General features: G+C 42.1%; 2 protein-coding genes across 4 annotated transcripts in view; one reads left to right on the forward strand and one right to left on the reverse strand.

Moving 5' to 3' along the window:
• Window positions 1-14,304, forward strand: part of mtmr7b (myotubularin related protein 7b) — a 128,261-nt gene extending 113,957 nt beyond the window's left edge. The window contains exons 12-14 of the mRNA XM_068034711.1: window positions 2,000-2,134; window positions 4,166-4,292; window positions 12,222-14,304. Coding sequence (XP_067890812.1) covers window positions 2,000-2,134; window positions 4,166-4,292; window positions 12,222-12,581 — 622 coding nt within the window. The 3' untranslated portion in view covers window positions 12,582-14,304. The remainder of the gene's footprint in view (window positions 1-1,999; window positions 2,135-4,165; window positions 4,293-12,221) is intronic.
• vps37a (VPS37A subunit of ESCRT-I) overlaps window positions 12,197-14,695 on the reverse strand; it is a 49,679-nt gene continuing 47,180 nt past the window's right edge. For 2 of the 3 annotated variants that reach the window (XM_068034756.1, XM_068034727.1), the window contains one exon: window positions 14,506-14,695. The gene's annotated coding sequence lies outside the window, so the exon portion shown is untranslated. Of the gene's footprint in view, window positions 12,596-14,505 lie in introns of those variants that run through there. The other variant, XM_068034746.1, reaches the window with a different exon arrangement.

Consider the following 14,695-nt stretch of genomic DNA (forward strand, 5'->3'; position numbering starts at 1 on the left):
TGGGTGAAGAATTCTGGGATTTGAGTACCTGAAATCCAAGTGGATTTCTGGCAGGCTAAGCTGCACATCTGGAGTACAAACTTGTAAAATTATCCCTTACCGGTTTTGTTGAAGGTGGATACTCTTTTTTTTAAAGTAATGATGGTTAAATCTTTTATATTAAATATGTATGGGTATCACAGACCATGAATTGCACAAATACTTATTGCTGGAAGCGGCAGCATATGAACTCTGAAAGCTCGTCATCAAAATAACACTTCCATTCTTTGGTTCTTTTTAAGTAACTGGAAGGAAAAGAGCAAGAATTCATATTGTCTATCAACATTTTACCTGAGAAATAAGGCAGAATTCACAAAACACTTCTCTTTTAAGCCCTGTCCTGTTTTACATCCCCTTCCTTCCAGTGCCTTGCAACATGAAAAAGCCCAGGGACTGGATTTTCAAATTGGGGTAAGGAACCTAACACCCGGTCAATTTCCAGGTTCCGACCCCATGCTGCCACTACATCACTCACACAACACTATCTTTGAATGTGAATTCTCTGACTGGGCTGAAGGTGAGCTTGGCGCCCAGTTAGTGACGCCGAGTGTCACCAGGTATTGCCTGCAGAAAAGAGGGCCAGCAGCCAAATGGCCAAATGTCAGGTAAATTACACGATCTGGCGCCAGATCCCCCAGCTCCCAAAATTTGTCATCACCAATAAAAAAAAACTTTTAATAATTTTCCCACTTTAGCTGTGCACTAAGGTGCACCAGACTGTTCAGGTTCTGCGATCCAACTTTTGAAAATTGCCCTCTTGCCCTCCCCAGCCCATTAACAAGTTCCTTAAGGAGCTTAATGGGTTATTAATTGGAGGGGAGTGGGTTCCCTGACTCCGCACTGCCTCACCCCGTCCCCCTCTACCATTCCTTTGAAGATCGTACCATCTCCGGCAATGAGATTTTCAAATTGCGCTTGTGCCCCTTCCCGACCCCACTAGCAATTGAAAATCCCGGGGTTGAATTTTATGTGCGGCGGCGGGTGGGAAAAACGATGGCCCTGTCGCAGAGCCGCTGCAATATTCCATGCAGCGGCACATTTAAATAGCTGGGATGGGCTGCCCTCCCTCCCCCAACCCCAGATCATGTGGAGGGAGTGGGCTGTCCATTCCCAGCAATGGTGCCAGCTGCCTGTGTGCAGGCGCTGACTCCATTTTTAAAGGGCTGTCAGCCCTACCGGGAAATTTAAATATTTAAAGGTGAAGTGAATAAAAAAACACTTTTCTTTTGTCCCTCTCCCACCCCTCCAATAACAATTAAATAATTTACCCTTTCACCCCCAAAAAACACTTGCCTTTACAATCTGACTTTCCTCCCCCCACACCAAACTGCAGAAACTTTCAACTCCAACCCTTCCCACCATCCCTTACACCCATGATGTTAATTTGACCCCGTTCCCCCCCCCCACCCAACCCGCACTGATAAACTTACCTCCAACACCCACCCCTCACCAGTGTGGCACCTCGTTTTACCGGACGGGGATCCAAAAGTGTGGGAGTACTGGCCATCGGGCCGAAGATTGTATTGGGATATCTGGCGGCAACGTGATATTCATTAAATCATTCATTGCCACCGCCGGTAATATTGGGCCGGACCCTCCTGGCGTTGAGGTGCATGGCGGCCCTCTTCGGAGGCATCTTCAGGCCCTGCCCCGCCATGGAACCTGCACCTGGGGGAGAACAAAATCCAGACCCTGGTTGCTCCTGCTTTCTGACCTTAACACTTTTTTGTCTGTCTCCTCGACACGTTAGCTGTGATGGAAAACTTGATAAGGGAAACTGCAGGTATTTTAACAATGACTCACTGTGGTGGAAAATCAACAATTTGGCACAATCATCCGTAATATGATATATACAACAGATTGTTCTCAGCTGCAGTTTGATAACTTTATATGTTCTGATTGATTTTTCTTCCAAGAGATGGATGTGTTCAGTCTTGTTGTAGTTGTTTTTTTGTGGCAGAATTCAGGAGAAAACTCATTCACTATGGCCTCACCTGTGGAAAAATCATGCAGATTACAAGAATCCCCTCTACAGAAAAGACCACAGTCAGACTCAGGGAGTCCTGAGGCCACACACAGCTCCATCTATCTTCAGGTTTGTATACTGGCTTTATATTTAATTAGATCATATCTTATTGTTACCTTACATCTCCCATATGGGCAAATTAGAAAGAACTTGTTTTTATGTTTTTTTTTATTCTTTCCCGGGATGTGGGCGTCGCTGGCAAGGCCATTATTTATTGCCCATCCCTAATTTGGCTTGATAATGTGCTGGTGAGCTATCTTCTTGAACTGCTACAGTCCATGTAGTATAGGTACACCCACACTGCTGTTAGGAAGGGGGTTCCAGGATGTTGACCCAGTGACACTGAATGAACAGCGATATAGTTCCAAGTCAGGATAGTGTGTGGCTTGGACAGGAACTTGCAGGTGGTGGTGTTCCCCTGCATCTGTTGCCTTTGTCCTCCTAGGTGGTAGAGGTCGCAGGTTTGGAAGGTGCTGCCAAAAGAGCCTCAGTGAGTTGCTGCAGTGCATCTTGTAGATGTTACACACTGCTGCCACTGTGCGTCGGTTGTGAAGGGAGTGAATGTTGAAGGTGGTGGATGGGATGCTAATCAAGTGGGCTGCTTTGTCCTGGATGGTGTCGAGCTTCTTGAGTGTTGTTGGAGCTGCACCAATCCAGGCAAGTGGAGAGTATTCCATCACATTCCTGACTTGAGCCTTGTAGATGGTGGACAGGCTTTGGGGAGTCAGGAGGTGAGTTACTCGTTGCAGAATTCCCAGCCAACAGTATTACTGTTCATGTCCTCAGATCATCCCAAAGCACTTTACAGCTAATGAATTACTTTTGAATTACAGTTTTGTATTGAATGTAAATGTAGAAATCAATTTGTCCCACATAACAGCAATGTGATGAATGACTAGTCAGTCTAACTCTGGTGGTGTTGGGTGAGGAATATATATTAGCCAAAAGGAAAACTAGCCTGCTCTTTCTACAAATAGTGTTTGGCAATCTTTTACATCCACCCTAGAGGGAGGATGGGTCCTATATTTAATGTCTCATTTGACAATGCTATCTCTGACAATGCTGGACAGAATTACTTGTTTAAGTCCTGGAGAGGGGCTCCTATGACATTCTGACCCAGGTGCGAGAGTGCTATCACTTAGAATTATTAGAAATATTTCAGTATTGAATATTCAAAGTCCATGACATAACTATTGATGTTCAGTGATCTCTAACACAGATCGCTAGCCTTTCTACATAATTGGGTACATTTTATAAATTTCTGGTCTCAGCCCACGAAATCAAATTTGTAAAATAAACTCTGATATGTTGTTAGGTATCAGATGTTGGGTACAAGTCCAAAGTCACCTTCCAGTTCTTCTATCACCGGCAAGGTTGCTTGGAGATAGGAATGCTTTGGGTTGGCTACCGGCGTGCTATTCCAAGTTTCTTCCTGGTCCCGCAGAGGCGGGACTGGGAAAATATCACCCACAAGGTGCAGAATTTCCATGATCTGTGGGCAGAGGTTAAAGGGATTTATCTAGTCTAGAGTATTACTTAATGCAATTTTCATCCACTTCATAGAATCTACTTGTAGAAAAATTATTCTTCAGAACTGTTGCTTTTGAGGACAAAGATTTTATATCTGTACTTGGTTTCATAACCATTAATGTTCCTACTTTATCCTGAAGTAATCTTTGAGTTAATGTGAAAAATAGAACATGATTATAGATGAGTAGACTGCATATTTCCCATCATTTAGGTTCTGTGCTCATGTAAAGCAACTTTGTTTTTTTGTACTGGCTTTAATGTAATAAACTTCCTGATATCAGAGGGAAGGACACGCATCAAGCATGAATAGTAGGAGAGTTGACTGAAAACATGTAGGATTTCACAGTTGAGTGGGAGATATGGTATAATTTAGCACAATCATGCTGTTTTATTGTACAGAATTATTATTCCAACTCAAAAGTATTTTTCTTCAAACCAGATTAACCTCTGTGTAATATGACTTCAAAGTATTCATTTCTCCCTCATTATTTCACAGGTCAAATGCTTAGGTTTGACTCAATTATTTACTGCCATATAGAAATCCTAATTAAAAGGCCTTGTTTTAAGTAGGTTTTGGAGGAACATGTACAACGGGTTTGAAAAAGGCATGCATCCTCGACAGTCTGTTACAGAATTCTTGATGGCTGTGAAGGAGGAAACCCAGCAGCTGGAAGAAGAACTTGAAATGCTAGAGGAGGTAATTTTTTAACTGATTAGGTCCCACAGAAGAGATTTAATTCACAGCAAAACTAATGTCACATGGAATTAAAAGAATGTGGCTAAATAGAGAGAGAAATGTTTGGAGGGCAGAAGGCAGTAGATAGGAGAACATTTCTCTGACTGGAAAGGTATGATTCGGTTAGGTCTTCCACGAGACTCTGTTGAGGTCAATCATTTAAATAAATGTTCTGGAATTAAGAATTGAGGGAACAATAATGAAATTTGCTGATGACAGCAATTTTTTTGTGGGTGGGTTTGGCAAATTGTGGCAACAATTGTGAAAGACTGCAGATGACTTTGCTAGGCCAGCAGTACGGGTACATGGTTTTCAAGTAAAAAAAAAAGTAAATATATTTTGAAATTACCCAGAATTTCCACCTCAGAAACAGGCCATTGGCCTAATTGGTCCATGCCAGTGTGGTACTGGAGAAAATAATGAGACTTAAAGCCAACAAATCCCTGGACCTGATGGTCTACATCCTGGGGTTCTAAACGAGGTGGCTGCAGTGATAGAGAATGCACTGGTGGTGATCTTCCAATATTCCATAGATTCTGGAATGGTCCCAGTGGATTCAAAGTCAGCAAATGTAATACCGTTATTCAAGAAATGAGGGAGAGAAAAAGCAGGGAACTACAGGCCAGTTAGCCTGACATCAGTCATCAGGCAAATGGCAGAATCCATTAATAAGGAAATGGTAACAGGGCACTTAGAAAATCATATAATACGGCAGAGTCAACACAGTGTTATGAAAGGAAATCGTGTTTAACCAGTCTATTAATAGTTTTTTTTGAGGATGTAACTGGCAGGTAGATGAAGGTAAACCAATGGATGTAGTATATTTGGATTTTCAAAAAGTATTCAATAAAGTGCCACACAAAAGTTTGTTGTACAAAATAAGGGCTCATGGGATTGTGGGTAATATGAATCTTCTTCTTTGGCCTCCTTGTCTCGAGAGACAATGGGTAAGCGCCTAAAGGTGGTCAGTGGTTTGTGGAGCAGCACCTGGAGTGGCTATAAAGGCCAATTCTAGAGTGACAGACTCTTCCACAGGCGTTGCAGATAAAATTGGTTGTCGGGGCCGTTACACAGTTGGCTCTCTCCTTGCACTTGTCTTTTTTCCTGCCAACTGCTAAGTCTCTTCGACTCGCCACTCTTTAGCCCCACCTTTATGGCTGTCCGCCAGCTCTGGTGATCACTGGCAACTGACTCTGACTTGTGGTCAGTGTCACATGACTTCATGTCGCGTTTGCAGACGTCTTTAAAGCGGAGACATGGACGGCCAGTGGGTCTGATACCAGTGACGAGCTCACTGTACAATGCGTCTTTGGGGATCCTGCCATCTTCCATGCGGCTCACATGGCCAAGCCATCTCGAGCACCGCTGGCTCAGTGGGCTGTATAAGCTGGGGATGTTGGCCGCCTCGAGGACTTCTGTATTGGAGAAACGGTCCTGCCACCTGATGCCAAGGATTCTCCGGAAGTAGCGAAGATGGAATGAGTTGAGACGTCGCTCTTGGCTGACATACGTTGTCCAAACCTCGCTGCCGTAGAGCAAGGTACTGAGGACACAGTCTTGAAACACTCGGAATTTTGCGTTCTGTGTCAGTGCGCCATTTTCCCACACCCTCTTGGCCAGTCTGGTCATAGCAGTGGACACCTTTCCCATGCGCTTGTTGATTTCCTCATCGAGAGACAGGTTACTGGTGATAGTTGAGCCTGCGTAGATGAACTCTTGAACCACTTCCAGAGCGTGGTTGCCGATATTGATGGATGGAGCATTTCTGACGTCCTGTCCCATGATGTTCGTTTTCTTGAGGCTGATGGTTAGGCCAGATTTGTTGCAGGCAGCCACAATCCTGTCAATGAGTCTCTGCAGACCCTCTTCTGTGTGGGATATTAATGCAGCACCGTTAGCAAAGAGGAGTTCCCTGATGAGGACTTTTCGTACTTTGGTCGTCGCTCTAAGACGGGCAAGGTTGAACAACCTGCCGTCTGATCTTGTGTGGAGGAAAATTCCTTCTTCTGAAGATTTGAACGCATGTGAGAGCAGCAGTGAGAAGAAGACCCCAAACAGTGTAGGTGCGAGAACACAGCCCTGTTTCATGCCACTCAAGATAGGAAAAGGTCTGATGAGGCACTGCTATGCTGAATTGTGCCTTTCATATTGTCATGGAATGAGGTTATGATACTTAGTAGCTTTGGTGGACATCTGTATGAATAGAGGATTGGTAAAAGGACAGAAAACAGAGAGTAGAAGTAAACCGGTCATTTTCAGGTTGGCAGACTGCAAGGATCAATGCTCGGGCCTCAGCTATTTACAATCTATATTCGTGACATAGATTGTCGGTAGGTGGGTAATGAGGGAATAGTGATTTGAGCAGTGAATGAAGCTATTGGTGCAGTTGGTATTTTATGCCATTTGAAGATTGAACTTTCTTACCTTGATAACTCACGTTAAACTTATTCCTGTACTGCATCCATGTTCTTGGATCAATACTCCTAGCATTGACCTCCACTGCTACTTCTTCCCACTGCCTCCTGAACGTATGTCTCAAGGGTCTCCTGCACCCCTGGGGATATAGGATGTCTCCCCTCTCCATATCTTGCACCAAGGCCTCCAGTGCATTATCAGAAAACCTTAGTACACACTCTGTCACATGTTCAGCCATTCTTCAATAATTTACAACGCTGATTTTCTTGCAGCCACAATGCACATTCCCTTTAAGCAGCCTTTAAATAGCCACTGGTGATATCAGGCCCCTGTTGGTGCATGCAGCCAATGAACAGCATGGGTAATGCTAGATGTGTGCAGAAATCATTTAAAACAGCAGGGAGCACAAATTTAATATGCTGCCTGCAATGCAAACATTGGGGACTGGTAATCATGTACTGTGATCCCCACACCCATTTTTGGGGGTTATCCAATTTAACTCCCTATGTGTCATGGTTCAAAGTTTGAATGTATAATTTTAGATCTGATATGGCCAATCCACCCTTTGTCCCTCTGCATTTAAGTTAAATTTATAATCCAGAGATTTTTCCTTCGAAAGCAAGTTCAAAAACTTCTGTTTGATATTCTTTAACCAGTCTGCCTGGACCTCCAGGGAAAGCATATAAAAAATGTACTGCAGCCTGACATTTATGTTAACCTTTGGTTGACATTACTGGTGAACTTGACCTCCTCCTCACCTGAAGTCCAGCAGGTTTACAGGTTGATAATCAAAAGTGACAAGTCTTGCTGATCCCTTAATGGCACTGAGAACAATTCTAGTACAGTCGACTTGATGAGCAAACTATTTCAGCGCATTTAACACTGGACGTTCTCATCTGTACAGCTGAACTGCTCACTGGATACAGTTACTTACTCTCCAGTGCCTCTCAGCCACTTTTAAGAGGTTTTTGCATTGTTTATTTGTAATTGAAGAGCCAGGTGGCTTCAAGCTTATGTTTAATAGTTGTAGTTCAAATTGCCATCAAGGGAGTTAAAGATCAACCATGTTTTGAGTTGGGGTGGTATAGCAGTTGCCATGGTTTTTTTAAAAAAGAAAAGGACATAATGAAGGCTTACGAGCTATACAGGCCTGTGGTTACTAGCTTTTTAATTCCAGATTTATTCAATTAACTGAATTTAAATCCAGCAGTGATAGGATTTGAACTCGTCTTTGGAGTTCTAGTCTGGTAACATAACCAGTGTGCTACTGATCCTTCATGCCTTTTGTCTTGCAGCTATGATGGAAATGGAATCCAGCATTTCTCATTAACTGGGAGTTGTCATTTGTCACTGCCTCTCTCAGCTGGCTATTGTTTTGCACAGCCGGCTGTTCTGCATTCACTGTATAGGTTGTAAGCTGTTTTTTTAAACAAAAAAAAAAATCATTGCGATGTGAGAATGCTTGGTCAGCAAGTGCAATTCAGGTAGCTCAATTCACAAGTATTTCACAATGTGTCATGCTTGTATTAATAGTTGTCTCTTATTTGCTTTTCAATCTGGGGCTTTTAAGTTTGACTGGCAATGTAGAATTTATTTGTATCAGTCAGAAATTAATGCAGTACCTGTGAAAGAAAAGGGCTATGTGGTGGTGGTGGTGGTGGTGGAAGCTGAATCCACAACGTCTATCATCACGTTTCCCTACTTTCTCAGATAGTCATTCCCATTTCCTCCCTCATACTCTGATTCAAACTCCAACCTCACTTCCTTCTGCATCTGATGCTGGAAAAATGAATTCTACCTCAAATTACTTTTAACTGTAGTTTCAACCCCCTAACTACCCCACCATTCACTGGAGATTTCTCTAGCCATCAATTTGCTCAACTATTCCATCACTTTCATCTTAACAAAACCTTCAGTCTCAGATTTTGGTCATTCCCCCAGGTATTGGCCCCTAGTTCAACAATGCAGCACATTTAATCTAGGAGTGTAATTTTTTTTAATCGTTCGTGGGGATGTAGGCAGTGCTTGCTGGGCCAGCATTTATTGTCCATCGCTAATTGCCCTTGAGAAGGTGGTAGTGAGCTTTTATTAGACAGTAATTGACAGTGAAGCAAAGAAGGTGGGGTGATCAAAAGTGTAGTAGTCAAAGAAATAGATTTTAAGGTAGACCCTAAGCTCTGGCATTGCCTCCCAAACCTCTCTTCCTTTAAGTTGCTCCTTAAAACTTGCCTCTTGAACTAAACTTTTGGTCATTTGTCCTAAAATCTCCTTCTGTGGCTCAGGCTTCTGTGAAGCACCTGGTTTTTTAGATTAGATTAGATTAGAGATACAGCACTGAAACAGGCCCTTCGGCCCACCGAGTCTGTGCCGAACATCAACCACCCATTTATACTAATCCTACACTAATCCCATATTCCTACCAAACATCCCCACCTGTCCCTATATTTCCCTACCACCTACCTATACTAGTGACAATTTATAATGGCCAATTTTACCTATCAACCTGCAAGTCTTTTGGCTTGTGGGAGGAAACCGGAGCACCCGGAGAAAACCCACGCAGACACAGGGAGAACTTGCAAACTCCACACAGGCAGTACCCGGAATCGAACCCGGGTCCCTGGAGCTGTGAGGCTGCGGTGCTAACCGCTGCGCTATTACTATTACTAATGTAATAGTAAAATTACATTACTATATAAATGTAAGTTGTTCTTAAAGAGGGTCTTCAAATTCATTCATGGGATGTAGGCATTGCATTTATTGTCCATCCCTAATTGCCCTTGAGAAGATGGTGATGATCCACCTTTGTGACCTGCTGTAGTTCATGTGGTGTAGATGCAGCCATTGTGCTGTTGGGGAGTTCCAGGATTTTGATCCAGCTACAGTCAAGGAACAGCAATATAGTTCCAAGTCAGGATGGTGGGTAACTTGAAAGGAACTTGCAGATGGTGGTGTTCCCATGCACCTACTACCCTTATTCTTCTAGGTGGTGATGGTCATGGGTTTAGAAGATGCTGCCAAAGGACACTTGGTGAGTTGCTGCAGTGCATCTTGTAGATGGCACACACTGCAGACGCAGTGTGCCAGTAGTGCAGGGAATGAATGTTTAAGGTGGTGAATCAGTTGCTAATCAACTGAGCTGCTGTGACCTGGATGGTGTCAAGTAGAGGCCTGCTACCCAACCCAAACCCGCCATGTTGGGTCGGGCCGGTAAGTGCTCTACTGTTAAGTATTAAAAATAAAATACTTACCTGAGCTAGGAGTCCTGGATGAAACTGAGTCTGCGCAGTGAGCGAGTGATGTCACTATGATGTCATCACGCCTGCGCTGCAACTTCTTGCAGGTTCGGTGTCAGGAAGGTAAGTAAAGGGATGGTCGGGTCGAGTAGTGGCGGGTTCGGGGCAAAATCGGAGGGACTCGTGCCGGGGCCGCTGTGGTTTGGTGGGGTTCTTTTTCCTGACCTAAAGCAGGCCTCTAGAATCAAGCTTCTTGTGTTTTGAGCTGCATGCATCCAGCCAAGTAGAGAGTATTCCATCACCGTCCAGACTTGTGGCTTGTAAATGGTGGACAGGCTTTGGGGAGTCAGGTGGTGAGTTACTTGCCACAGAATTCCCAGCCTTTGACCTGCTCTTGCAGCCAGAGTACTTAAGGCCAGTTCTGTTTCTGGAGAAAGAGATGGGATGAAGGGAGTGGGAGATTCACAAGATCTGGAATGATGTAGAACTGGAGAAAGTTATAGAGCTAGGGAAGGGCAAGGCCCCATGGTGGGATGAGAATGTGATGAGAATTTTAAAAACAAAGCATTACTGGACCATGATCCAATATAGAATATCGAGCACAGGGGTTATGGGTTGCTGCTGCTTGCTGTAGTTAGCATACAAGCAACAGAGTTTTGGACGAGTTCAAGGTCATGTATGATGGAAGATGCAAGGCCAGCAAGGAGAGTATTGGAATAATCAAGTCTGGAGGTAAACAAAAGCCATGGATTAGTGTTTTGGCAGCAGATGGGCTAAGGTAGAGCAGAGGTAGAAGTAGGCAGTCTTTGTGATAGAGAATTATGGGTTTGGAAACTCAGTGCAGGGTCATTTAGGACACAGAGAGTCTGGTTCAGCATGAGCTGTTGACCAGAAAAGGGGATGGAATTGGTGAAAAAAACAAGAGCTTGTGATGGGGGCCAAATACAGTGGCCTCAGTCTTTCCCATGGTTAGTTGGAGGAAATCATGGCTCATCCAGGACTCGATGTCTGACAATGTAGTGGTGGAGTTGAGAGAGGTAGTGGTGAGGTAGAGCTGGATGTTGGTGTACTTGTGAAATCAGACATTATGGCTTTGGATAATATTGCTGAAAGGTAGCATGGAGAAGAGAAACAGGAGCGGTCAAGGATGGATACTCGGCAGACTCCAGTGGTAACAGTATGGGGTTGGGAAAAGAAGCCATTGCAGGAGTTTATCGGGCAATGATTGGATCGGCAAGAGTGAAACCAGCCAAGGGCACGTCCATCCAGCTAGATAATGGAAGGGAGGCATTGCAATAGGATGGTATGCTCAGCCATGTCAAAGGCTATAGAGAAGGAGGAGGTGGTATAATCCACCTGTCAGATAGGATATTGTGTGATTTTGATTCAGACTGGAAACCTGTGATTGGAGAGATTCAAATATTAATTGCGGAAAAAGAGGGCACAGATTTGGGAAGCAACAACACATTCAACCACTACTGAGGTCGGCGATGGGAGATTAGTTATGGGGCAGTAGTTTGCAAGATAGAGGGGTCAAGGGAATGGCAGCATAGTGGTTATGTTACTGGACTAATGATCTGGAGACATGAGTTCAAATCCTACCACAGCAACTGGGGAATTTAAATTGTTAATGAAATAAATTTAGAATGCAAATCTAGTGTCAGTACTGGAGACTATGTAATTACTGGATTGCTGTAAAAACTCATCAGGTTCACTTATGGCTTTAGGGAAGGAAATCAGTCCTCCTCACCCGGTCTGGCCTATATGTGACAGCAAAGTGGTTGACTCTTAACTGCTCTCTGAAATGGCCTAGCAAGCCATTAAGTTGTCAGTGAGGCGACTCACTGCTAAGGCCAATTTGGGATGGGCAACCAATTCCGGCATCACCCACATCCAGTGAACGAATTTTAAAAAAGTGGGTTTTTTTGGTGGTTGATGATGGCAGGTTTGAAAGGTAGGAGGACAATACCGGAGGAGAGGGAACAATTTAAAATGTCAGCTTGCATAGAAGCCAGACAGGAGGTTGGGTGGTTAGTGGAAATGGATAAACAAATGTAAGGACCTGCCAATAACTCTCAGCAAACATGAAATGCATGTTGGTAACATATAGGTGTGTTCCCATGATTTTCTATTAATATGTGAAATTGACTCCAGTATTTCTATAATTTTAATTTTTGCTTTCATTTGATCAGCTATTTAGTAAAATCTTTCTTGACATGCAACTTTGATTATTTTTAAACAGAAGTTAGTAAGACTGGATAAATCCCATCCGAGGAACAGAAAAGAGAAAATCGCACTGCCTCACACACTGGAAATCTCCACTTCTGAGCAATGTTTAGTGAACACCCCTCAGGATTACACTGACAATGGGAGACCACTCACTTCTTGTAGCCCTTCACAGGCAGATGAAGATTCACAAACTACAATTCTGACACGTGGCATGAAGCATTCAGACACTGATCTTTCTGGCAATAGTGACCAGGAGTCAGGTGTCGCCGACTTGAGCTGCAGATCACCAAGTGGTGGAGACTTTCTGTCTAGCGAAGACAGCAGCAAAAATCTGTCAGAATACCCAGAGGAAGTTGCCTTTGCTGTTGCATGAGAATTCAGTGATACCTGGTTAGAAAGGACCACAGTTCATACATTGTGGAAACAAAAGATGCATTTTATATTAAGTTATATACTGGTAAATAAGGTTTTTGGTATACTTATAATTTATAATTCAAATTCCATCTCAAATCTTACACATAAAGGACTCTATTACTCAGAGGGAGAAACAGTTGGACAAGTTAGTTTTGGTTAAAAGGGAAGGAAAGCTCAGACTGGAGTCTTGAGTTTCCTTTCCCACTGGGGTGCTCTAGTAAGGTCAATTACAAAACATCCTTTACCAGGTCGATTGCAACCAGCAGGAGGCATGACTTCAAACCAGTCTGGGAGCTGACCAACATTATGAAGTCATGCAACTTGTCCAGCATGTGACTAATTTCTTGGACTCGAGCAGTTCCAAAGTTGTAACTGCTGTCATCAGAGTGAACCAGGAGATAGAAGGATCCGACTCCAGGGTCTTCATACTAGCAAGACAATGGAAATTTTCAAAAATGTTTTTAAACACGGAGCAGCTAGAATTTCCCTTAATTATAACTGGACCAATATTATCTAAAGTATATTCCTAGATTTTCCAGACAACTACAGTTGCACAAAAGGAATTAAATGAAGTAAACAAAAAATGTACTTGTATAGCTGTAAATTTTGTTAGAGTATTTAAAAGCAGACTTTTGGGCAATTAAATATTTGGCTTCCTTTTTATATTTACAATTATGAGGTTTTTCTCATGAAATTGGGTGATTTATTAAATTTATCACCTTATAACTTATGGAAAGAAAATTCAGGTAACTTGCAAAATGTGAATATGTAATAAAACACAGGAGTACCTCTAAATGCACCCTCCTGCCAAAAAACTGGCTGATTTAGTTGACTTAGCAACTTTGATTGAAAGACATAGGCTAAGAAATTTTGCTATTGCAATTAACACACTTGCTTTGATGTACCAGTATTTTTTAACCCCATTCCAATTATTTAATAAATGGCTATTCGTCCCCAGTTGTGTTTCTACAAAGGCTGAGCAAAGATCAAGAAGTCTAAACAATCATGGGTGAAACAAATTATGACAATGCACAAGTATGTCAACATATTTTACCACTGGATTTTTAAAAAAAAAGAATGGGTTACTTTTCAGTAAGTTTAGCATCCAAAACAAATGCTGATTTATTAACCAAGCCAACAGATACTCATTTATGTTTTATTAGTTACTAAAAAGTAGATTTTTTGAAAGTGTCCATTGTGCAAATGAACTCCATTTCAATAATGACGACTCTGCTCTACCTTTTATATCTGCAACTTATGAATGCATGAGTCAACGTCCCACATTAGAAAACTCAACATGTGCAAACTATTACATGTTGGAGTTAAGATTTTATTCCCTCTTATGAAAACAGTATGCTAGTAAATATATTTGTTATTTAACGTTGACAATCCTGTTGTATATCTTAACATTCTGTAAATAGAAAAAATCTGTCACATTATTGTAACATATCATGGTATGCTTAATGTACTAATTATATACAAAAATGTGAAGTGATGTAGGTTGTGGCATTTCCATATTTCAAGTAAAGTGAATTAAAAAAAAATATATATGTAGTAGACATTTACTTTGTAAAGTCGTGAGTCGCTGCACTTTCATCTGATTATCCTAAATAAATTACCTCAGCATGACCTTTAGACTGCTTATCTGTAATGTACTTATGGAATGCCACAGCAATGTTGAATTCTTAAACTGAAAATTTCAACTGAATAAATTTCAACAATTATAAAACTGTTTAAAAACTTTTCATAAACACGTAAAGCAAATGTGCAATCAGTAATAGTGCAATAATGCTATATTTAATACAGGAACCCAAACTACAGAACTTAAATTTAAACAGTATTTACTAATATTGAAACCTAATAAATACAGGAACAAATTTAGGTAAACTTGTTATTTAGAACTGCATTTTAATACCGGAAATTGTGGTTTTACAAATATCACCATTTCAAAAAGGTCATGCTGTATGTATAACATTCCTTAAATGTATGGATACATCTGCAATTTTCACTTTGCAGTTTAAATGCATTTCAACTTGTCCAGAGCAGGCTTTTGAATTCATGCCAACTTAAAAG

This window comes from Heterodontus francisci, chromosome 1 (genome assembly GCF_036365525.1).
Source record: "Heterodontus francisci isolate sHetFra1 chromosome 1, sHetFra1.hap1, whole genome shotgun sequence".
NCBI lineage: Eukaryota > Metazoa > Chordata > Chondrichthyes > Heterodontiformes > Heterodontidae > Heterodontus > Heterodontus francisci.